Source organism: Aplidium turbinatum, chromosome 1, assembly GCF_918807975.1.
Source record: "Aplidium turbinatum chromosome 1, kaAplTurb1.1, whole genome shotgun sequence".
NCBI lineage: Eukaryota > Metazoa > Chordata > Ascidiacea > Aplousobranchia > Polyclinidae > Aplidium > Aplidium turbinatum.
In genome coordinates, this window is record NC_137472.1 from 25,719,955 (window position 1) to 25,745,862 (window position 25,908).

A 25,908-nucleotide genomic window follows, 5' to 3' on the forward strand; every position below is an offset into this window, starting at 1 on the left:
GCTTGTTTTGAACTTTACTTGGTAATTAGAAAAGAAAAAGAGCAATAGCAGTGTTGGGAATCGAACCCGCGTCAATGAAATGACTACTTTCTAGCCCTAACCACTAAGCTAACCAGCTGACAAAAACTCCATCACTTAATTTGCTTTCTATCATCTTCTTTTTGTCATTTTTTACGTCACTTAAACAGTACCGTAGCTAATGATTGGTTGGCGGTTTCATTCTAGTCATTTTTAGTGGCAGAATTTCGACTTGTTAAAGTGGCTACCGCACAATACACATTGCTATTATCTTGTAATATATTTTGGTTCTGTGATTTTCATAGCTCCCGTTATTAGCGATGTCGGCAGCAGTGGCCGAGTGGTTAGCGCTTTGGGCTCGCAGTCGAGAGCCTGCATGTTCTACTCCAGCCACCCGCACTTGCTGTTGTTTCTCTGGGCAAGAAACTTTACGATAATTGCCTCTACCCAGTGATCGATAACCGTTTCAGTGGTTAGCGCTTTGGGCTCGCAGTCGAGAGCCTGCATGTTCTACTCCAGCCACCCGCACTTGCTGTTGTTTCTCTGGGCAAGAAACTTTACGATAATTGCCTCTACCCAGTGATCGATTTCGAGTAATGGGTAGTACCAAATTTAAGTCATAAGCAGAGTAGACAACCGGAAATAGACATTGCCGTCGGCTGCAGCGTGGGTCAGGTGTACGTCGGAAGGCGTACACCGATGCATAGCGCTCAAGTCCGCTTTCCCGCAATGCAGTGGTGGGCACTAGTTACTTTGAAAGTAACTGAGTTACAGTTACTTCGCTCAAAAAGTAACTAGTTTCAGTTACAGTTACCGTTTTTTAAAAAGTAACTAGTTACAGTTACTAGTTACAGTTACTTTTCAAAGAAAATGGATGTATATGAGTACTGATCTAGAACTATTCTTCTTTCTATGAAGTACAAGATAAAAAATACATGATAAAGGGCAAGATGATACTTTGTTCGTAGCTGTTGCCTAACTGCAAAACAGCGACCACTCTGCTAGCTGTCCACATACTATAATGCTTCTAAGAATCCATAATCTAACCCCAAAACCAAAACGTCCGTCAACCGAATTGAAAACAATAAAAAATTGAAAAAAACGACATGCACAGGACACTCCGTGATAAGCAATACAGCGTGTCAATATTTTTATACGGGTATCTAAAATGAACGAAGAGTCACAACATCAATTTCTTTTCAGAAAGATCTTTTTCAAAATTAATGTTGATCGCTAAGTCCAGCTTGCTTTGGCTCCAAAATATCCTTTCCAAGGGAGAGCAGTCTTGCAACAGCAGCACTGGAGGGGATAGGGGTATTGTATGGTTTTTGAATCTTTATCCTCGGACTGACAAAGCCTTGATAGGTTATTCCTGGTACTTGTTCGCATACTTGTAGAGGCTCTTGACGCAGGGCCGGTTACCGAGATTGGCAGAGTGAAGTTTTCCGATTGTTGAAGTGTTGTTGCGGAGAAATTATTCTATGCACTAGGTGCCGCTGAATGGAGAGCAGTCCTGAAATGCGTTGCTCAAGCGCACACCCCGAGAGTCGAACCAGCGCCGCGTGATCTTGAGCCCGACGCGTAACCACTGAGCTAACGGGGCGGACGCAAGAACAAACGCCTCATGGCTTCATTGGGAAATGCATCAGACGCAACTGCCTTTGTTGGGTTACGTTCAAAAAATTCATTTAAAATTTTTGCGGCACTAACTTCCTTTTATTTTGTGTTTTCAAATAACAGAGCAAAAAAGTCATCTGTTGCAAGCCTGTCAACATCAGTGTCGCTGTTGCTTGCTGCATCGTCGATGTTGAAATTGCTGTGGTTCTGTAATTGGTTAACAATTTAGGGATGTAGAGACGTCTTAATTTCTTCACCCTTGTAAAGCCAAGAAAGTCGGAATTGTGGGTGAAAAGCAGCAGCTAACTGGCAGTCACTATCATCAAAAACATGGCCAAATCTGTTTTCCAAAGATTTCAACAATCGGGTTGTAATGGCAGGCAGACAGCCACCTTGTCGCTGTTTCGAAGTTCTTGTAGTCTTTTCCTCGTCATGCCCATATATGCCTTCTCTTCTGATTGCAGAATGTCCAGATATTGGCATATTGGTGGCATTACCAGTGGGGTTTGTTTCAGTCTCTGATACTTTAGACAAAAACTAATCCATATTGACTTTCCACTACTGACTACCGCGTCTACCTGTGTTCAAAGCTATATAACCAAAATCTACAAAAAAAGAATCGCTTTACAAAAAAGGAGAAGCTGAAATTTCTAAAAACAGACAGCTTAGTGGGGGAACAAACAACGGATTGTGGCGTCACAGACATCAATCCGTATAGAACACTGCAAAATCCTACCTCGCAGTTTACGCGGCCTCCTTTCTGTCGCTGGTACACCGCAAAATCCTATCTCGCAGTTTACACAGCTCCTTTCTGTACACAACCTCGCTTCTTGTCGCCAAATGCCTATAATCTCTTCCAAACAAATAATTTGACCACTACAAAAAAACTGCCATAAACTGAAAAACAAACGACCAATTTTTGTTTGGGAAATCAAGTAACTGTAACTAGTAACTGTTGAAAAACGATAAAATAGTAGCTAGTTACCGCTTATCGTTACTTTTTCAAAAAAGTAACGAAGTTACAGTTACTCAAAAAGTAACTAGTTATGTAACTAGTTACTTTTTTAACTAGTTACTGCCCACCTCTGCCGCAATGCAGGATAAAGATATACAAACAAACAATTAGCCCGGGGCAAAGATAGCCCGTGACGTGTTATACCCGAGTACGAAAACAGTTCGTATTAAGATAGGGTTGAAGAAAGGTGCCATCAAAGACCATACCATGGGGTGTTCTTTTTACACAGATCAAAAATTCTCTGCTGACTCATTTAAAATTTTACGCAAAGGCAGATCCCAATTTGACACCAAATTGTTTCAAACAAACAATTATTTTAATCTCTTTAACATTTACTTGATATATCACGTTCTATGTGGTGCACATTTTTTGTAGTTATTTATGTTGTTGTCTTTTCTTAATGTAAATTTACCTTCAAGAAGTTGAAATTTATTGCATTTTAATTAACTTATTTTCAGATTCCTAATGAGGGCTTAAAGTTAAGCCGTAAACGTTCGACTGTTAAAACTATTGGTAAATATAATGTTATAATGCTCAGCCCTGTTGTATTGTTGTGTCTTATTCATATCTAACCTGTAAGCAAAAGGTAGAAATGGGGAACATACAAAAACTTAATTTTTTGTGGCGGGGCTTTAGCCCCATGCTGGTGCGCTACTGCGTACGTGTCGAAAACGTTCGAGTTTATTTTAATTATGTTATATTTTTTGTGTGTAAAAAAGTATGTTAAACCCGCTAAGGTTACTCTGTTTTATTTCTTTATAATCTTTCATTTCTGCCTCAAAATAATATTCATGACACAAAATTTTGTATCACAATAGGTAATTAGCCTACATCATCATAACATAGCATGATGCCCTCCAGTGCCATTGTTCTTTTCCTATACCGGGCACTTGTATCATTACTCGATGATGGATGAGCATTATTGCTATATTGTACCGTATCTTAAAACTTTAAAAAGAATTGGCCTTTCAGCAATAAAAGTGCCCTTTTCTTTCATAATCCTGCCCCCCCAGTCAAAAACCGTTCCGGCACCCCTCTTCACAGGTAGGCTACCGCTGAATGGAGAGCGGTCCTGAAATGCGTTGCTCAAGCGCACACCCCGAGAGTCGAACCAGCACAGCGTAATCTTGAGGCGGGCGCGTAACCACTGAGCTAACAGGGCGAACAAACTGCAACACCGCAGCACACATTAGCGAGCCGCCCTTTGCTATGGCCACTTTCATTTCGGAGATGGCGAGTATAATGTTGTTTATAGCTCGAAGTTGCAGTTTTTCATTTGATTCTCTTCAGGAGCTCTTCAAGAATGGAAAACATTTCGAGTTTAAAGCTCACAAATATCCGTAAAGTTGTCAACACGGACAAAGGGGGTTGACACAGTGCGAAAATGGGGGTATGGAATTTTATGAAAACGATTTTATGGACAGTTCCTTGTTTCATTCAACACTGTAATATTCTATTCTTAATATGGGAAGAGCCTCCACAACATCACCTGCTCTAATTCGATCAATACAACTTACTATATAAGAAATTTTCTCCTCTACGAACCTCAACAAACTCCTTATGGCAGTGTTTCCCATGAGGGATGACATTTACGGTACCCGGTCATTTGGTCGACATGACGTTTGGTCGACAAGACATTTGGTCGCAAGGACGTTAGGTCAACAGAACGATTCATTTTAGGGTTAGTTAACTAACCCTAACCTAACCCAAATGTCCTGTCGACCAAACGTCCTGTCGACTAAACGACCAGCTACGGACATTTACACTACTCTGGCATGCCACGAGCTGTTTCTCATATTCAATTTTTATCTGTCTCCAAATGGTTAGCTAGGATCATTGTCGCTGAAAAAATTTTCATGCACGATTGTTTTTGTTACGAAATCACAAATTCTTAATGTGGCACACCACCATGCATTTGTCATCTGTCCTCAATTTTTCTGAAATGAAAAAGAAAGAAATAATCTTATTACCCAGCACCGTGAATCCTTGGTATGCATAAAAAATGATGCATGGGTAAGAGATTCATTTTTACCACCGGACTCTCATCATATTTTATATCTTAAAGTGCCCCTGACAGGTTGTATCCAAGTATAGTAACTTTTTAAAGCATTTCTTAGCGCAGAATTAAACTTAGCGAACTTTTTAATCTTAACCTCGTAGCTCGACTGGTTAGGGCGTAATTTAATCAAACAACTGCTCCGCAGCGCCACCACAGGCGAAACTCTATATTTCACTGCTCTGGGACGACTTTGGTGGTATTACGTCATCCTAAGTGGGCGTCGTTAGCAACGGATGAAACAAACGCTTCCTAGATGTAATTGATGGATCACAGTTTGGTCGGAGTTGGTACAAGCGGTTGCTTTTTTCGAAGATTTATTGTTTTTTGCAGTTTAATAAAACTGTACTGGATACGTTCCTACGAAACCTAAAATATACTTGAAGTGAAAAATGAAGAAATCGTACGAATCATCATTCATATTTAACTCATCATCATTATTCAAATATAAATAAAAGTTCTCTCTCTCTCTCATAATGTGCCTTCAGTTGGCCATTGAAATCCGGTGTAACGGCAATCTGGATCTGGAAAAATTTTTCGGATTCGCCAAACAATGCATGACGGCATCACAATCCGATTGTTGCTTCCGAGAGCATCACCTTGTAGTATTCACTCCAACACATGCCTGTAGACATTTTTACTTGAGTGGTATTAACAAAATCATCTTTAGTGAAGTGAACATATACGACTAGTTTTGTATGGCCCATCCCACTTTCGAACACTTGAAGAAAACTTTGACCATTTTATTCTCAGTACCTTGTTTTGTGGGAAAGTGTGAAAAGAAAGCACACGGTCTTTGTCACTGACAATGTCACTTAAACAGCAATTTGTAGGCATTGCCTCAACCATGAATTAAAGGTACTGTTTGTGAGATACTGTTGTTACACTGCAAATGCCTATAGCCAGATTAGGACAAATAAAAAAGTATGAAAATTGTAGCCCTATGAAACTGCAATTTCAATTGAATTGAGATGCTGTTTGATAAAAGTAAACTCAACCTATTTGATCGAAACCTGATAGTAATAATAAGTTCACTTTTTCATTTCGGTAATTCTTAATTTGCACATGCTTTAGACCAACAGAGCCCCACACATTCACGTTTTGCAGTAGCCGTACCATACTTTACAAAGTCATCACAGAGAAAGAATGTATCCTTCCCGCTTACTGTGACGTCACAGCGGTGTTGCCGTTTTTATTTTCGCAATTGAATGAGTGCCAGATTCGCCGATGTCAACGAAAGTTTGCAAGCGTGTAACTTAGTGGCCTGTTGATATTTTTTACGATTTGCTGGTCAGGGAAGTTTGTTAGTGTCATCTTTTTGGTATCTTAGGTAAATTTAGCGAATTTATTTACCTGTCAGAGGCACTTTAAAGAGGAAGAAGAACTGATAGATGATTAACGACGGAAACATAGGGCTTTTAAACGATAGGTGTCAAAATAAAAAATTCTGGATAAAAATTCAAAATGAATAATTAAATATCTTTGCATTGGAGAAAGGGCGTTAGTATTTTACTCTAGTTTTCCACATCATCATACCTATGCAAGATTGGACTTTCGGTGTTGACGAACATTGAAATAAAAAGCTGTTTATGTTTAAACAAGACATGAGGGGAGCTCTATAGAATGTGCACGCACACAAATAGGAGGTTTGCACGAGAAACCAAGAACAAATTTCACACTAACTTTGAAATAAGTAAAACTTTACTTTTTTCTTCCAATAACCGTTTCAAAATAGCATTCAATCTCCAAGTAAAATTGCCGTGTTACTACTAGTACTATTATTGTATGTTGAATTGTGATGGCCTTCCCAAAGGCACAATTAACAAAGCGACATTGCTTACTTTTCTCTACTGCATTAGAGCTGAAAGTCAAGCCGAGAAGCTATATATACCATATCGAAAGTGTTTGGCATAAAACGCATAAGAATTCTTCTAACAACCTGCTGTATCCGAAGTGGCAGATTGTTGATGCGCCACAAAATATTTTTCTCTTCTGTGGTGTGCCGTAAGCCTAAAAAGGTGGGGAACCAATAATATTATAAACCATGGTATAAACGCATATAGGCTAGTGAATGACTCTGTAAAATAAGCGATTTGGCATATAGTTATTTATGCATAGTTGCACTTAAAATTGGCGTAACAGGAATAGTGGAACACCCAAGGTTATTTTTGAAATCGCCACCTAGAAATTATCCGACTACAAAGCTTTTACTTTAGCTGTTTAGCAAATCTGGTGCAAGTAAGTGTAATCTTGATGTTTAGTAAAAACAATTGGCGCTTTATATCCAGTTTGATAGAATACAGTTATCAGACTTGTCGAGGTAAGTATTGTACAATTGCGTAATCTCCAGTTACCATCCAGCTCTTGTCTTGAGCTTCTGCTTGTAATGCTTGACCACATTGCAAGCCAACCACCACGTTCGCTTTGAGTGTTCGTAAAGAGCATAAGTTGGAAGGACTAAATCCTCGGAGAGCCTGCTTAAAATCCGTGTCATGAGGCCAGTCCAAGTCACCCACAAGTTTGCGATAATTCAGATCCCCCTTAAAAATAATCAAGTCAGATTGAGAAAGTTTGTCGTGAAGCACAGGTGCCGACTTCTTCATCAAACAATACGGATCGGGCAGTGAATAAAACTTTAGCAATTCCTCGTCTTCGATCAAAATAATTTTTTTCTCATTGACATAGTTTCTCCATTTTCTTGCCAACTTCACAACGATTGTATTTGATGACGTCATCAAATAATTTAAAGTCCACCCAAAGTCACGAAGAGTGACATCAGACACGAACCAGGGCACGGGTTTCGGGTGCAACACGACTTTGTCGACGATGTTGAAACTCAGCAGAAAATCAGCCAAGATCAGATCGGTGAACAGTTCGTATCCACTGTTGTCCAGCACTATGTCCACCCTGACCTGTAAAAATAAAGCATTTCAATCAGATGATTATCAACTTCAACCCAACATCGCGTTAAGATTGTGAGCAGAAAGGAAATCAAGCTGTGTATTGGGTTATTTTATTTAGTATTCATTTTTTGGACTTTTTTTCATGAAGAGATTGGGCTTTTTGAGCTAGTTTTTGAAATGGGGGTTAGAAATTTTAAAAAAATCTGGCAACCTTGGAAGGATGGTACCTGTTTTTTCCAAGTACTCAGAGCCGCATGAGTCCACAATGCTAATAACATCCACGCGAGAAACAGCCTTTTTCTAACCAGCACATATCCTTGCCGTTACCGCTTTACTGGTGCAATTATTTTTTTCTTATATCCGGTAACAACTTCTATTTCATCACATTCCAATGTCAGATACTTCTCGTACTTTTCATCACCTATAATATCTTTACATCTTCTGCACTTGTAACGCATCTCACCACTCATCAATCTTCCATGAATACCAACACATCTCGTGCACTTGCATTTAATACACTGAATAGAAATACTCATATCACACTTTTGCCACATGTTGCACATGGGTCTATAACATCAACTGTCAATATTTAATTTGGAGACTTCCAGTTCTCAATGGTTTCGTTTTATTAACATTCACCTTTTATAAATATTAGTTGTCCCATCTCATCATCATCATGGACCATGCCTGAATAAGATGTCGGCTACCGTGAGTCTCCACAACGATCGATTGTCCATAGTTCTTATTAATTATATTTTTTGAATTATGTATTTTATGTATTATTATTTGAATTATGCAATTCAATCTTATGAAGCTGTTATCGATTATCTGTCTATGGTTTTCAAAAAGTATCTCTCTACCAAAGCTATACAATTCTTATTAAGTTTACAAAATCTTAGTTTGTCCATGTTGAAAGATTTTTGAAGATTTCCAAACGTGGACGCCCCCGATGCCTCTGACCGTCTGAGTCTGTTTTTTGTTTTTCCTTGCATTCCACAATCCATCCCACACAAGCAAGGAGTCATCTACCAACTGACGTTTGCGAAACAACTGAAGGTTATGGTGAAGATCCAAGCTCGCACTGTGGTTTTCATCACCACCTGATATTGACAGGTCGCATTTGTTGCCCCACAAAGAAACCTGACAAAAACAAACCTCAGTTACCAGAAACTCATAGAAGTACGGGATGACCAACTAGACTGCAACATGTCACAAGCGAAGGGTGTGGTAGGGCTTAGGCTATATAAAGTGCTGCGATAGGCTATATATATCCAAAAATATTTAAAGTAGTGGTAGCCCAAAGCTTGAAGTTGCACAAAATTAATTCAAAGCAAATTATAATAACGTTATATTGCAATTAAAACAATGAAAACTATTAATACTACAAAAAGTGCTCAATGCCAAGCAAAAAGGCAAAGCAGAGCGAATTATATCAAATATAGTTATTACTATCTGAAGCCTTTACAAATTGTTAAATCAAAGATAGAGATTTTTTTGGCAGATTAAATTACAGTTGTAATATTTAATATCTTTTCAGAATTATCGATTCTTTATTGTTTGCATGTTTTTTTCAGACCTTCTGATGATCCGTTAGGTGAAACAATTTGTAAAGGCTTCAGATAGTAATAACTATATTTGATTTTATATTGCAATTATATATTAGATTGTGAATTTACTTACAAACATAAATTGAAAAAAAATATCAGGGTTGTCGGTATTTTACCCGACCCAAAATAACCCGGGTGGGTTTTTATGAAAAAACCTACTTAAAAAAACCCAAAAAAAACCATAAAAAACCCAGAGCATCATATTTGTCCAGTTATTAGAACCATCAGCACTCTCATCCCGACGTCCACTCTCGCAATCTTCTATAGATCTCGACTTTTTTGTCATGTATAACAAAATAGAATTAGCTTTCCGTTTGCCAACACAAATAAGTGCGAAAACAACAACTAGCACGAAAAAGGTTTGAAAAAAAAAACACTAATTTTGTAAACAGTAAATTTGATGTGGACATTTTTCTTACTTACAAAACATTCAAAATTAGTTCGCATTTTCAATTAAAGTCTTAGACGCCTTCGTCTCTCTGCTCAAATGTCGTATACAGTTTTACACCACGAGAGTGCGGGAGCATCTAATTTTTAGGGAGTTAACCCTAGCCAGGGGCGCCGGAACGATTTTTGACTGGGGGGGGGGGCAAGATTACGAAAAAGGGGCGCTTTTGTTTACTAAAAGGCCAATTTTTTTTCAAGTTGTAAGATAAGATATAGCGACAATGCTAATCTATCAGCTCACTATGTATTGAGCACTGACGTTCGGTGGCTTAAACCGTTGGGAAAGCAACTTGGAAATATGCTGCAGCAAGGTAGTAGGCACGAAGGGCGTAACCGTCGGGCGAAGCCCGAAGGCGTGTTGCCGAAGGCAACACTTCCAGCGGGGGTCTGGGGGGCCTCCCCCAGAAATTTTTGAAAAACACTTCCAATTTGGTGCGCTCTGAGAGCATTTCCAAAACAAATCAAAAATAAAAATCTGTCAAATTGTGCTTCGCCTATGTCGTGATCATACATCCATTTAATGTTTAGAAGTCATGAACAATCTTAATTTTAACGTTGCAGGACCAAAATCCTGTGTTAGACATGGAATAATAGTTGTCTAAATGTTTAATTCGTCATGAATGTTCATTCTCAGATATTCAGTTAAGCCTACACTACAAAAACTAACACTTTGGCCTAAACATTACAACCGCAAGCAATTTGTACAAAAAGCTGGATAAGTTTGCCTCCTGCGTATAGAAGCTTAACAAACTAAATATTGCATCCGCACCTGAACGTTCATTGGCGAAGTAACGTTATATCAACGCTGTAAAAAGGGCAAAGGCATGACTATGAAAGCTAGTACAGTAGGCTAAAGTACATGGCGAGGAGACATCAAAAAACAGCAACAAGCTTTTTGGCATTATGATGCTGTGCGTTTACCGTGACGAGATACCATTCTAACGAGTTAGTCTAGTCGCTCTAGCGAATGTACGCATTGACGTCACTGGGAAAGCACAACTAACCTACCATAACCATAACACATCTGATTGGCTAAGCAGCCGGTGACGTTTTGCAAAACGGGTGAGGATTGGTTAAAACGAAGGCGTTTTTTGACATTTTTGAATCTGGGAAAGCAAGTTTGATAGTTGCTTACCTGGAGCCTCAGTGATTGTTTCTGACAGAAGCGTTTGCGTCAATTGGCATTTATAGGCAAGACATATGCGGTTTGGTGAGGAATTAGACTACTCACAAGCGTTACGAGTAATTCTAGTCACGAATACAGTAATTTTCAAGTTAAAATAGACGTGATAAAAATAATAAGTTTAAACCTAGAATTCAGTCATTATATTTTGCATAGTTTTTGCTAAGGTAAGCACTGCTTTCCCTCACCGATCGTCACTGGTATTGAGTAATGATAGCCTACAAGTGTCCGGTATACAAAGAAGGGCATCATGCTATGTTATAATGATGTCACCTACTGTCAAGCCTTAAAGCAGCCTGCGGCCATGGCCGCTAAGTAGCGCTTGAATGAACGCCGGTGCTACCTCCTCAATCGGCCAAGTTTGGCCGCCGGTCTCTTCTAGCCAATTCTTTAATTTCGCAATAGAATGATCGTGGATTAACTGTCGAAAATATGTAGCATCAAAGAGTGACGCAAAATTACGTCAGCGCGTCATAATCGCCACTGTTGCATTGTGCAGGAATATTTGTTATTGATGGAATATATCCATCTGCGATCAGCGCTGTAAGTCTTGTTTGTAATTTCCGACGTTTATTTTAACAAAGTCTTAATCCGAAGTGCTAATTTACATCGGCTGGCAATATTGTCGTTTTTATGTCGATTCGATGTTGTCGGACAATAAAAAGGAGAACTAGGTTAGTTAGAAAGGAGAACTAGGTTAGTTGACATCAGAGGGGAAAACATTTTTTGATCATATTTTGCAAAACTATGCTTCTTTTAGTAATGTCCTTCACATCATTGAAATACTTATTTTATTACCTTGCCGTCATCGTCAACACATGTCGAACGTTATTTTTCGTTGCTAAAGAGAATTCTAGGGGAGTGGCGAACTTCTTTAAAATTAGCCACATTGGAGACACTCATATGCGAGTGTCGTTATAGATGGTCCCGCTGTATTGGATTACAATCCCGATAAAGCAGTTATTGCGTGGTGCAACGATTTTATTGTAGGACGTCGCCCAGGCCCAGACTTCAACAACGCTTAAGTGATCATTTTTGCATTGTTTCAAGTTTAATTCTATTTACTTGTGCTATCGTTATTTTGGCCTCCAAGCACGCAGATTTGGCGGCCGAGAAGGAGCTCCCGGTAGGCTACGATGGCTGCCGAAAAAAAAACGAGTTTAAAGGCCTGTAGCCTACTGTGTTGCAAAATTTTGTGCCGTATATATTATTTTGAGGCAAAAATGAATGATTATAATTAGGCTAAATGCGAATAACAGAAATTGTTATATTGCAAAATGTGCAGTAGCTTACATGAATTTAAAATGGCACCTTTGCCCCCCTGCCCCTCCATCTGCAAAAAATTGCTAGCCGTCCTCATTAAACCTCGTATCGCTACAGGTAGGGGCGGCCGCCCCCCCGTCCCTAGCTGTAGCGACACGAGGTTTAATGAGGACGCCCCACTCCAGTAGTGAAATATTTCTCAAAAGGAAATATGCTAGAAATGTAGAATTTCTTGACTTTTAGATTTTGTTCTTTGCGAATTTTTTAAACCTACACTGGTCATTTTTTTACCTTCCTGCCCTTCACAATAAGCATTTCGTCTCAGGTGGCTAGACATTTTTGTGCAATGCTAGATATATATAATTTAATGTAAATGCAATATAAATGTTACTGCAATTACTTTGAAATGTAAAAACGCCCAAAAATGCCTTATATTTATGAGCAAAAGTAATTTTTGTTTAGTTTAACATTACTTTGTTATAAATAATTCAAAACTTTCAATTTTGAAGCTATTTTTAGGAAAGTAGAATAAAAACCGACTCTCTGACGTCTTTTCATCTCAAACACTTTAGTTCAATAAATTTGTTGGGTAAAAATTTAATTTCTATACGCACAATACGGTAGCCACTTTAACAAGTCGAAATTCTGCCACTGCGAATGACTACAATGCAACCGCCAACCAATCAGAACATGTTATAAGAGGCTACCATCCAATTGTGACCCTTCTAGCACTCATCCAGAGAGTTAATGCTTGTTTTGAACTTTACTTGGTAATTAGAAAAGAAAAAGAGCAATAGCAGTGGTGGGAATCGAACCCGCGTCAATGAAATGACTACTTTCTAGCCCTAACCACTAAGCTAACCAGCTGACAAAAACTCCATCACTTAATTTGCTTTCTATCATCTTCTTTTTGTCATTTTTTACGTCACTTAAACAGTACCGTAGCTAATGATTGGTTGGCGGTTTCATTCTAGTCATTTTTAGTGGCAGAATTTCGACTTGTTAAAGTGGCTACCGCACAATACACATTGCTATTATCTTGTAATATATTTTGGTTCTGTGATTTTCATAGCTCCCGTTATTAGCGATGTCGGCAGCAGTGGCCGAGTGGTTAGCGCTTTGGGCTCGCAGTCGAGAGCCTGCATGTTCTACTCCAGCCACCCGCACTTGCTGTTGTTTCTCTGGGCAAGAAACTTTACGATAATTGCCTCTACCCAGTGATCGATAACCGTTTCAGTGGTTAGCGCTTTGGGCTCGCAGTCGAGAGCCTGCATGTTCTACTCCAGCCACCCGCACTTGCTGTTGTTTCTCTGGGCAAGAAACTTTACGATAATTGCCTCTACCCAGTGATCGATTTCGAGTAATGGGTAGTACCAAATTTAAGTCATAAGCAGAGTAGACAACCGGAAATAGACATTGCCGTCGGCTGCAGCGTGGGTCAGGTGTACGTCGGAAGGCGTACACCGATGCATAGCGCTCAAGTCCGCTTTCCCGCAATGCAGGATAAAGATATACAAACAAACAATTATCCCGGGGCAAAGATAGCCCGTGACGTGTTATACCCGAGTACGAAAACAGTTCGTATTAAGATAGGGTTGAAGAAAGGTGCCATCAAAGACCATACCATGGGGTGTTCTTTTTACACAGATCAAAAATTCTCTGCTGACTCATTTAAAATTTTACGCAAAGGCAGATCCCAATTTGACACCAAATTGTTTCAAACAAACAATTATTTGCTGGAGGCGCGTCCAATCTCTTTAACATTTACTTGATATATCACGTTCTATGTGGTGCACATTTTTTGTAGTTATTTATGTTGTTGTCTTTTCTTAATGTAAATTTACCTTCAAGAAGTTGAAATTTATTGCATTTTAATTAACTTATTTTCAGATTCCTAATAAGGGCTTAAAGTTAAGCCGTAAACGTTCGACTGTTAAAACTATTTGTAAATATGTAAAATATAATGTTATAATGCTCAGCCCTGTTGTATTGTTGTGTCTTATTCATATCTAACCTGTAAGCAAAAGGTAGAAATGGGGAACATACAAAAACTTAATTTTTTGTGGCGGGGCTTTAGCCCCATGCTGGTGCGCTACTGCGTACGTGTCGAAAACGTTTGAGTTTATTTTAATTATGTTATATTTTTTGTGTGTAAAAAAGTATGTTAAACCCGCTAAGGTTACTCTGTTTTATTTCTTTATAATCTTTCATTTCTGCCTCAAAATAATATTCATGACACAAAATTCTGTATCACAATAGGTAATTAGCCTACATCATCATAACATAGCATGATGCCCTCCAGTGCCATTGTTCTTTTCCTATACCGGGCAATTGTATCATTACTCGATGATGGATGAGCATTATTGCTATATTGTACCGTATCTTAAAACTTTAAAAAGAATTGGCCTTTCAGCAATAAAAGTGCCCTTTTCTTTCATAATCCTGCCCCCCCAGTCAAAAACCGTTCCGGCACCCCTCTTCACAGGTAGGCTACCGCTGAATGGAGAGCGGTCCTGAAATGCGTTGCTCAAGCGCACACCCCGAGAGTCGAACCAGCACAGCGTAATCTTGAGGCGGGCGCGTAACCACTGAGCTAACAGGGCGAACAAACTGCAACACCGCAGCACACACTAGCGAGCCGCCCTTTGCTATGGCCACTTTCATTTCGGAGATGGCGAGTATAATGTTGTTTATAGCTCGAAGTTGCAGTTTTTCATTTGATTCTCTTCAGGAGCTCTTCAAGAATGGAAAACATTTCGAGTTTAAAGCTCACAAATATCCGTAAAGTTGTCAACACGGACAAAGGGGGTTGACACAGTGCGAAAATGGGGGTATGGAATTTTATGAAAACGATTTTATGGACAGTTCCTTGTTTCATTCAACACTGTAATATTCTATTCTTAATATGGGAAGAGCCTCCACAACATCACCTGCTCTAATTCGATCAATACAACTTACTATATAAGAAATTTTCTCCTCTACGAACCTCAACAAACTCCTTATGGCAGTGTTTCCCATGAGGGATGACATTTACGGTACCCGGTCATTTGGTCGACATGACGTTTGGTCGACAAGACATTTGGTCGCAAGGACGTTAGGTCAACAGAACGATTCATTTTAGGGTTAGTTAACTAACCCTAACCTAACCCAAATGTCCTGTCGACCAAACGTCCTGTCGACTAAACGACCAGCTACGGACATTTACACTACTCTGGCATGCCACGAGCTGTTTCTCATATTCAATTTTTATCTGTCTCCAAATGGTTAGCTAGGATCATTGTCGCTGAAAAAATTTTCATGCACGATTGTTTTTGTTACGAAATCACAAATTCTTAATGTGGCACACCACCATGCATTTGTCATCTGTCCTCAATTTTTCTGAAATGAAAAAGAAAGAAATAATCTTATTACCCAGCACCGTGAATCCTTGGTATGCATAAAAAATGATGCATGGGTAAGAGATTCATTTTTACCACCGGACTCTCATCATATTTTATATCTTAAAGTGCCCCTGACAGGTTGTATCCAAGTATAGTAACTTTTTAAAGCATTTCTTAGCGCAGAATTAAACTTAGCGAACTTTTTAATCTTAACCTCGTAGCTCGACTGGTTAGGGCGTAATTTAATCAAACAACTGCTCCGCAGCGCCACCACAGGCGAAACTCTATATTTCACTGCTCTGGGACGACTTTGGTGGTATTACGTCATCCTAAGTGGGCGTCGTTAGCAACGGATGAAACAAACGCTTCCTAGATGTAATTGATGGATCACAGTTTGGTCGGAGTTGGTACAAGCGGTTGCTTTTTTCGAAGATTTATTGTTTTTTGCAGTTTAATAAAACTGTACTGGATACGTTCCTACGAAACCTAAAATATACTTGAAGTGAAAAATGAAGAAATCGTACGAATCATCATTCATATTTAACTCATCATCATTATTCAAATATAAATAAAAGTTCTCTCTCTCTCTCATAATGTGCCTTCAGTTGGCCATTGAAATCCGGTGTAACGGCAATCTGGATCTGGAAAAATTTTTCGGATTCGCCAAACAATGCATGACGGCATCACAATCCGATTGTTGCTTCCGAGAGCATCACCTTGTAGTATTCACTCCAACACATGCCTGTAGACATTTTTACTTGAGTGGTATTAACAAAATCATCTTTAGTGAAGTGAACATATACGACTAGTTTTGTATGGCCCATCCCACTTTCGAACACTTGAAGAAAACTTTGACCATTTTATTCTCAGTACCTTGTTTTGTGGGAAAGTGTGAAAAGAAAGCACACGGTCTTTGTCACTGACAATGTCACTTAAACAGCAATTTGTAGGCATTGCCTCAACCATGAATTAAAGGTACTGTTTGTGAGATACTGTTGTTACACTGCAAATGCCTATAGCCAGATTAGGACAAATAAAAAAGTATGAAAATTGTAGCCCTATGAAACTGCAATTTCAATTGAATTGAGATGCTGTTTGATAAAAGTAAACTCAACCTATTTGATCGAAACCTGATAGTAATAATAAGTTCACTTTTTCATTTCGGTAATTCTTAATTTGCACATGCTTTAGACCAACAGAGCCCCACACATTCACGTTTTGCAGTAGCCGTACCATACTTTACAAAGTCATCACAGAGAAAGAATGTATCCTTCCCGCTTACTGTGACGTCACAGCGGTGTTGCCGTTTTTATTTTCGCAATTGAATGAGTGCCAGATTCGCCGATGTCAACGAAAGTTTGCAAGCGTGTAACTTAGTGGCCTGTTGATATTTTTTACGATTTGCTGGTCAGGGAAGTTTGTTAGTGTCATCTTTTTGGTATCTTAGGTAAATTTAGCGAATTTATTTACCTGTCAGAGGCACTTTAAAGAGGAAGAAGAACTGATAGATGATTAACGACGGAAACATAGGGCTTTTAAACGATAGGTGTCAAAATAAAAAATTCTGGATAAAAATTCAAAATGAATAATTGAATATCTTTGCATTGGAGAAAGGGCGTTAGTATTTTACTCTAGTTTTCCACATCATCATACCTATGCAAGATTGGACTTTCGGTGTTGACGAACATTGAAATAAAAAGCTGTTTATGTTTAAACAAGACATGAGGGGAGCTCTATAGAATGTGCACGCACACAAATAGGAGGTTTGCACGAGAAACCAAGAACAAATTTCACACTAACTTTGAAATAAGTAAAACTTTACTTTTTTCTTCCAATAACCGTTTCAAAATAGCATTCAATCTCCAAGTAAAATTGCCGTGTTACTACTAGTACTATTATTGTATGTTGAATTGTGATGGCCTTCCCAAAGGCACAATTAACAAAGCGACATTGCTTACTTTTCTCTACTGCATTAGAGCTGAAAGTCAAGCCGAGAAGCTATATATACCATATCGAAAGTGTTTGGCATAAAACGCATAAGAATTCTTCTAACAACCTGCTGTATCCGAAGTGGCAGATTGTTGATGCGCCACAAAATATTTTTCTCTTCTGTGGTGTGCCGTAAGCCTAAAAAGGTGGGGAACCAATAATATTATAAACCATGGTATAAACGCATATAGGCTAGTGAATGACTCTGTAAAATAAGCGATTTGGCATATAGTTATTTATGCATAGTTGCACTTAAAATTGGCGTAACAGGAATAGTGGAACACCCAAGGTTATTTTTGAAATCGCCACCTAGAAATTATCCGACTACAAAGCTTTTACTTTAGCTGTTTAGCAAATCTGGTGCAAGTAAGTGTAATCTTGATGTTTAGTAAAAACAATTGGCGCTTTATATCCAGTTTGATAGAATACAGTTATCAGACTTGTCGAGGTAAGTATTGTACAACTGCGTAATCTCCAGTTACCATCCAGCTCTTGTCTTGAGCTTCTGCTTGTAATGCTTGACCACATTGCAAGCCAACCACCACGTTCGCTTTGAGTGTTCGTAAAGAGCATAAGTTGGAAGGACTAAATCCTCGGAGAGCCAGCTTAAAATCCGTGTCATGAGGCCAGTCCAAGTCACCCACAAGTTTGCGATAATTCAGATCCCCCTTAAAAATAATCAAGTCAGATTGAGAAAGTTTGTCGTGAAGCACAGGTGCCGACTTCTTCATCAAACAATACGGATCGGGCAGTGAATAAAACTTTAGCAATTCCTCGTCTTCGATCAAAATAATTTTTTTCTCATTGACATAGTTTCTCCATTTTCTTGCCAACTTCACAACGATTGTATTTGATGACGTCATCAAATAATTTAAAGTCCACCCAAAGTCACGAAGAGTGACATCAGACACGAACCAGGGCACGGGTTTCGGGTGCAACACGACTTTGTCGACGATGTTGAAACTCAGCAGAAAATCAGCCAAGATCAGATCGGTGAACAGTTCGTATCCACTGTTGTCCAGCACTATGTCCACCCTGACCTGTAAAAATAAAGCATTTCAATCAAATGATTATCAACTTCAACCCAACATCGCGTTAAGATTGTGAGCAGAAAGGAAATCAAGCTGTGTATTGGGTTATTTTATTTAGTATTCATTTTTTGGACTTTTTTTCATGAAGAGATTGGGCTTTTTGAGCTAGTTTTTGAAATGGGGGTTAGAAATTTTAAAAAAATCTGGCAACCTTGGAAGGATGGTACCTGTTTTTTCCAAGTACTCAGAGCCGCATGAGTCCACAATGCTAATAACATCCACGCGAGAAACAGCTTTTTTCTAACCAGCACATATCCTTGCCGTTACCGCTTTACTGGTGCAATTATTTTTTTCTTATATCCGGTAACAACTTCTATTTCATCACATTCCAATGTCAGATACTTCTCGTACTTTTCATCACCTATAATATCTTTACATCTTCTGCACTTGTAACGCATCTCACCACTCATCAATCTTCCATGAATACCAACACATCTCGTGCACTTGCATTTAATACACTGAATAGAAATACTCATATCACACTTTTGCCACATGTTGCACATGGGTCTATAACATCAACTGTCAATATTTAATTTGGAGACTTCCAGTTCTCAATGGTTTCGTTTTATTAACATTCACCTTTTATAAATATTAGTTGTCCCATCTCATCATCATCATGGACCATGCCTGAATAAGATGTCGGCTACCGTGAGTCTCCACAACGATCGATTGTCCATAGTTCTTATTAATATTATTTTTTGAATTATGTATTTTATGTATTATTTTTTGAATTATGCAATTCAATCTTATGAAGCTGTTATCGATTATCTGTCTATGGTTTTCAAAAAGTATCTCTCTACCAAAGCTATACAGTTCTTATTAAGTTTACAAAATCTTAGTTTGTCCATGTTGAAAGATTTTTGAAGATTTCCAAACGTGGACGCCCCCGATGCCTCTGACCGTCTGAGTCGTCCAATCATTGCCGAATGTTCAATTCCGCGTTTGCGGTAGACAACTAGACAGTAGACATGCCCGATAAATGTCATTTGCCTTTTTTGATAGTTGTGATGAGGACGCCAGGGGTACACCCAGAGCGTCTCCAGTCTCCACACTTCTTCGTTAGTGATCTTATCCATTCAGTTAATTCCCATCATTCTCAGTATAAACTACCTAACGTACTTTTATTCCACATCTTTCCAACTGTTTCCCATACCCACTATCATTAGCTTGTAGCCTAAGCCATGGACTTCTAAATACTAGAAGTCCATGCCTAAGCAATACCAAATCATCAGCATCATAACAAAAATTGTTTCAGTGCCATCTGTTAAGGCATCCATTGTCTGAAATTGAAACTCTGACAACTGACCAGTTAAGTTAATTTCTACGAGCCTTCAAATAATGATGAACACGTTGCCTGTTTTTTGTTTTTCCTTGCATTCCACAATCCATCCCACACAAGCAAGGAGTCATCTACCAACTGACGTTTGCGAAACAACTGAAGGTTATGGTGAAGATCCAAGCTCGCACTGTGGTTTTCATCACCACCTGATATTGACAGGTCGCATTTGTTGCCCCACAAAGAAACCTGACAAAAACAAACCTCAGTTACCAGAAACTCATAGAAGTACGGGATGACCAACTAGACTGCAGCATCTCACAAGCGAAGGGTGTGGTAGGGCTTAGGCTATATAAAGTGCTGCGATAGGCTATATATATCCAAAAATATTTAAAGTAGTGGTAGCCCAAAGCTTGAAGTTGCACAAAATTAATTCAAAGCAAATTATAATAACGTTATATTGCAATTAAAACAATGAAAACTATTAATACTACAAAAAGTGCTCAATGCCAAGCAAAAAGGCAAAGCAGAGCGAATTAAATCAAATATAGTTATTACTATCTGAAGCCTTTACAAATTGTTAAATCAAAGATAGAGATTTTTTTGGCAGATTAAATTACAGTTGTAATATTTAATATCTTTTCAGAATTATCGATTCTTTATTGTTTGCATGTTTTTTTCAGACCTTCTGATGATCCGTTAGGTGAAACAATTTGTAAAGGCTTCAGATAGTAATAACTATATTTGATTTTATATTGCAATTATATATTAGATTGTGAATTTACTTACAAACATAAATTGAAAAAAAATATCAGGGTTGTCGGTATTTTACCCGACCCAAAAAAACCCGGGTGGGTTTTTATGAAAAAACCTACTTAAAAAAAACCATAAAAAACCCAGAGCATCATATTTGTCCAGTTTTTATTAGAAAATTAAAAAAATGAACAAAAACACTACAAGGCACTTAAAACAAACTTTAAATTAGGACTTAAGTATGTGATTGTGAAGTAAATTTCCAAGAATAAACTGAAAACGCAGTGGATATTGTACAGTACACAAAATCAAATAATGCCACTTTGTGTATACTACATTAAAACTCATTTATGCAAGAAGGCCTTATAGTTAAACTGGTGAAAGTGCTACTCTACTGTAGTCTGTATAGTGTGTATATGATGTGAAATGCAATTTAGGAGGCTATTTACCAATTACAGATTCTGGATTCTAACGCATGGCTGTTTCAGAGCATTTGCCTAAATAGCCATTGGCCACGCAATCGCTCAATTGCTCATCTATTACTATATATAATATATATATATGATAAAAAATATTTAAACATGATGGCATAAATGCTCCTTGCCTTCAAATCTAAAGCAAATGATGCAATAATGTGATTTCTACCACGGTAGCATCAACTTGGTATAGAAACCAGTGGATGATGCAACATCCAACTTGATCTTGAAATTAATGGATGATGCAACATCCAAGCAACAACAGCCCTAGTGCATTATTTTATTGAGTTATGCAAGCATGTACTGTGAGTGAAAGGCACTTTATTCGTAAAAAGTAGTTTTGAGGTGAAATAAGCATGAATCTACCTTTTTTTGCATCTTTTTTAAAAAAAACCCAATAAAACCCAAAAAAACCCGGGTTTTTTAAAAAAAACGGGCGGGTTGGGCTTTTTTAAAAAAACCCGGGTTTTTCTCAACCCTGAAAAAAATATATATATATACTGAGCATTTAAAGACATGACATTTTACAAAAATTCAAAGGATACTTCAGGAATGTATGGCTTCACGAATAAATTTGCAAAGAATTAAATTACTTTAGATTAATTTTGGAATAGTTTTGTACTGGAAAGTTTTGGTTACAGTTACTGTAAAATAATATACATTCAGCCGCCATCACCGCCTGAAGCAGACTGCGCAACAACACGGTCACCTACTTACATGAGACACGATTATGGTCATGTAAAATAATAATTCCTCAGAAAAGTTTGAAAAACATCTGGCAACACTTTTGTTTAACGCACCTTTGCTTTTCTTGTAGTTGTGCATCCGTACTTCTATGAAGCCTAGCTTAGTTATTACATTCAGAAATGATTATTTTCATTCAAAAAGTCTATAGTTTTTAATATATTTATAACATTTGAAACTGCACGTGAACGGTGAAAAACACAGAAGCTAATTGTAAGATAGAGAATACAAAATAGGAAGCAGATGATTAAGTATGTCATTCCCGGCTTGTGGGATATAGATAAATTCTGTATTCTGGATAATATAGATAGTCCCGAGCAGCTACCAAACACCGGTAATCGTATAATCCAATTCATCCAATTTGAACAAATTATTCGACTAAGTGTAACTTAGTACAGCAGTTCCCGGTTATTAAGCTAACCTTGGAACCGGACGAATTTGGGCTTACTAAGCGGGTGGCCTATTAACCATGGGCTTAATAAGCGGGGACTACTGTATCAAGTTTTTAGACGTAGGATAATGTCAGAAAATCCAGCATTTCAATGAATTAAAGATAATGAAAGCTAGAATGTGTAGGTTGCAAAAATACTATCGACACAAAAACGAGCCGAAGCTGCATTCGAGCAAAAGTTACGGTTAGCCTATACATGATGACGTTACTCATTTCTTTCCAAACACTGCAGTTACGACTGCGTGGCCGAGTGAAAGGCCATCAGTTCGACATCGCTGAGGAGCATGTGGCTGTGTCTTAACGAGGCACTTAATGGCATGCCAAAACAAAAACAGCCAACTCGATGACTGAGTCTTTCGCTGCTTATAAACATTTGCTGTGTTGCGACAGTAATTTGATTGCACTATAATGTGCCATGATGGAAGCAAAGCAAAACGTTTGGTCAGCAAACATTTTGTGGCATGTTACCATCACAATAAGAGAGGAATGTTGATCGCAAAGCGGGTTCGACAGTACAACATGTTAACCGTTGTGAACATCTTCACTTGGAGGCCTCGTGTACGTGCGCCGTTTTTTGTGACTGCAGATAAGCGTTTTGCTGAGTCAGCAGTTTTTGTCTGGAATCGTTTAAGAGTTTGAGTTGGCTGCTCCGCTTCTGTGTTACTGTACTTTCTTCGCCGCATGGATGATTCTTCGCCGCAAGAAATTAGCTAATTTGTTGTGAAAATGTCGTTCTTTAAAGGTATGTTGTTGATTAAATACAGCTTCACCTCAAAAAAATTAAGCGATGGTTTTGCTGATTGTTTTTAAGCATAAAATAGAAGTCGGAGCTAGTTTGTTGGTAAAATTTTTTAGTAATTCAATTTCTATGAAGCACATCAGTCGGTCAAATTTAGAAACAACTTTAAAAGCTTAGACTACACAAATTTGAATGTAAGGTGCATATCTAACTTGCGGAATTAGATTCATGGACATAGCAGACATGATATAGCAATGAAAAGAGTATATACATTGCAGCCAGAATGTGCTATAGTCCAGTCGTTGAAGCGAAAAAAAGGGCCGAACCTTGACTTAATTGGTGTAAAGCTGAAACTTTGCACATTGTTTCTGTTGATTATGTACATTGACCAAAAAAAAATCCCCGTGAAAATCTTTTGGTGAAAAAAAGTTATCAGCCTTTTTTGAAAATCCGCCATTTTTTTCTCAAATTGGCGGATAAACAAAATTTGAATATTTTTTCGAAGTATCGTCATACTACGGCTTCTTTAAAATATGATATTATCATTGTCACAATTAATAAGCAAGTAGGTACTCAATAACATCTATATTTGACTTTAAACGAAGTGACATAAACAAAATATTATAGCCTATAATAGCCTGCCGGTACGATAATGTATAATAGTTCCAAAAACGATAATTTTGTTCACTTATGGTCAGGTCAATATATATCAGGTCAAGACCCCAAAAATTTCCTACAGAAGGTTTTCCAAATGTTTTTTCTAGTATTTTTCATTAAGAATAATACAGTAGAACTCGGTTAATCCGGATTCGGTTAATCCGGATCTTCGCCTAATCCGGATGAAACTGGAAGTACAAATGATTTGTAATCTTTTTCTTGAGAAACGGCTTCGGAGTATCCGGATTGTTTAATCCGGATCTTCGCCTATTCCGGACAAAAGTTGCGCTTTCTCTATCGCTTTATCCGGATTTTCCCGACAGTTTTGCCATTTTATGCTAAAACGTAACGTGGCTTATTGCGAGAAATTTTTTATCTATTGTTCCGTTAATGTGACGCAATAAATTATTGCGGATTTCTTCTTTTCATGAACAGTAATCCCTCCTAACGCAAAATTTGTGTGCAAATGCTCAAACTCGTACTGTAACTTGAAAAGATGTCGGTGGAATTTTCGGCGGTATGTCGGTGATGTTTTTCCAATAGAAGACTTTGTTTGATTTTTTGTAAGTTTTCCAAAGAAACTCGTCTTCTGTAACTGTTTTCAAAAGTTTTGAGTGACTACAGATTATTCCGACACGCATGTCTGAAGATATAACTTTTGCCAGTGTGTTCTTGCGTTAGACGCAGAGTCTACAAATACTTTCGTTTTACATGCATACTGCATTTCAAAAGAATTCTATTGCTAATATGGTGATCGCGCGTCTCGGAATTGACAGATGACCACACTAATGGGTTCAATTTCAGCGATTTTTACCGATACCCTTCTATCTAGGTAACGTCAGGCTTGATAGAACCGTCATCGGTTAATCCGGATCTTCGCCTAATCCGGATGGAATCGCCGGTCAAATCGAATCCGGATTAACCGAGTTCTACTGTATATTAAAAATCAAGGAGAATCTGAGCACCGGAAAGTTGTCATTTTCAAGATGGCCGCCAAAATAGTATAATGACAATAATTCACTTAATATTCATGCTAGAGCTCTAATTCTGGCGTCTATCCCTAGGTTTAAGGTGGTATGGAATTCAATAAGACAATTCAAAATGAAATTAACTAATTAGTTTAATGGAAAGGCTTATATGAAAAAAAAACAATAGTGAAACACTGGCAGTACAAGAATCGCAGACCACTTATTAAGTTATTTACATTCAGTTACTTAATAAGTCCTGGTCATTATCTTCATCCAGTAATGACTGATTGTAGCCTACGTATTGTCACAGGCATCAAGTTGCACTGTCCACATGCTGAGGTACAGGGTAGATTATTCTGCCTACAGCTATACCTGGCAGTGCCACAGGCAGTTGCAGTGGATAATCTATAAGAGGGAATCTGGGTCAGCATGCATTCATGTCACAAACTGACTGCCTTCCAGTTTCCAACCCCACCCGTAAGTTTCCATATCACTCTCCTGTCCTAGCCACACCATTATTTGGTAGTAAACCCTTAGACAGTGAAATTTTTTCGATGACTCAGTAGGTGGTAGGCGTTCTGGTGTCACAAATGATTGGGAAGAGACTACTTTTTTTCTTAGTACGCTGTAGTGCAATGACGAGAGGAAATCCGTCCGCGTGCCCCCAAAAGTCACAGCCATCGCTTGAAAATCTTTGTTCACAATGGATGCTGCTGTCTGCTTTGGAAGAAGGAAGTAATTAGCACAGTCTTTCAGAGTAGCATTACCCTTTACCAGCTTGTAAAAGACAGATTTTCTTACCCACATCAAAGATTCTTGATGTTGTGTCACATCCAGTGTAGGCATGTAGAAAAAGTAATTGGGAACATAATTCTTCACCCATCACCATTTTCAGCTCGTTCATATGATACACTTTGTCAGCATTTTCCTTGTCGGAACGGAAATATAGATCTTTGTCTGCTTGTTGCGCATAATGAAGCAGGACCAACAGATCTGTGTCTTCTCCAATCAACGTTGTCAAGTGTGACACTGCATTAAGAACAGTAGCCTTCACAATCGGAACATCAGCATCCCCTGGAGCATTGATCACTTCGCAGCCTTTAGACTACCCCGATGTGTTTTACTGATCAAGTCGATCATTTTTTCGTTTGTGTATGTTCATGTACATTAACGTCATCCTCGCCACAACACCATTCACAATATTGCTCAGGGTTTGATCCTGAGAAAAAGGTACATAACCAGCCAGTGATGTCTTCTGCGCTTTATTGGCAAAGC

At 38.4% G+C, this 25,908-nt stretch overlaps 2 protein-coding genes across 2 annotated transcripts in view; both read right to left on the minus strand.

The window, feature by feature from the left end:
- Positions 1–6,389: 6,389 nt before the first annotated feature.
- LOC145788495 (damage-control phosphatase 1-like) lies at positions 6,390–13,383 on the minus strand. Its single transcript, XM_082600259.1, has 4 exons — positions 13,324–13,383; positions 8,570–8,803; positions 7,945–8,127; positions 6,390–7,618 (listed from the first exon to the last, which is right to left on the minus strand). The coding sequence occupies exons 1-4, from the start codon at positions 13,381–13,383 to the stop codon at positions 7,013–7,015; spliced, it is 1,083 nt and encodes a 360-aa protein (XP_082456385.1). The 3' UTR covers positions 6,390–7,012.
- Positions 13,384–16,753: 3,370 nt separating this feature from the next.
- The window catches only part of LOC145771456 (damage-control phosphatase 1-like), a 72,863-nt gene continuing 63,708 nt past the window's right edge, over positions 16,754–25,908 (minus strand). The window contains exons 6-7 of the mRNA XM_082583177.1: positions 19,924–20,094; positions 16,754–18,518 (exon numbers count right to left, since the gene is read on the minus strand). Coding sequence (XP_082439303.1) covers positions 17,913–18,518; positions 19,924–20,094 — 777 coding nt within the window. The 3' untranslated portion in view covers positions 16,754–17,912. The remainder of the gene's footprint in view (positions 18,519–19,923; positions 20,095–25,908) is intronic.

Coding starts and splice junctions, on each gene's coding strand:
- LOC145788495 (XM_082600259.1), bottom strand. CDS start 13,383: ATGCAGGCTCTCGACTGCGAGCCCAAAGCGCTAACCACTGAAACGGTT. Junction 8,804..13,323: donor AAACGGTTATCGATCACTGG/GTAGAGGCAATT, acceptor GTTGCAGTCTAG/TTGGTCATCCCGTACTTCTA. Junction 7,619..7,944: donor AGAAAAAAATAATTGCACCA/GTAAAGCGGTAA, acceptor TTATTTTTACAG/GTCAGGGTGGACATAGTGCT.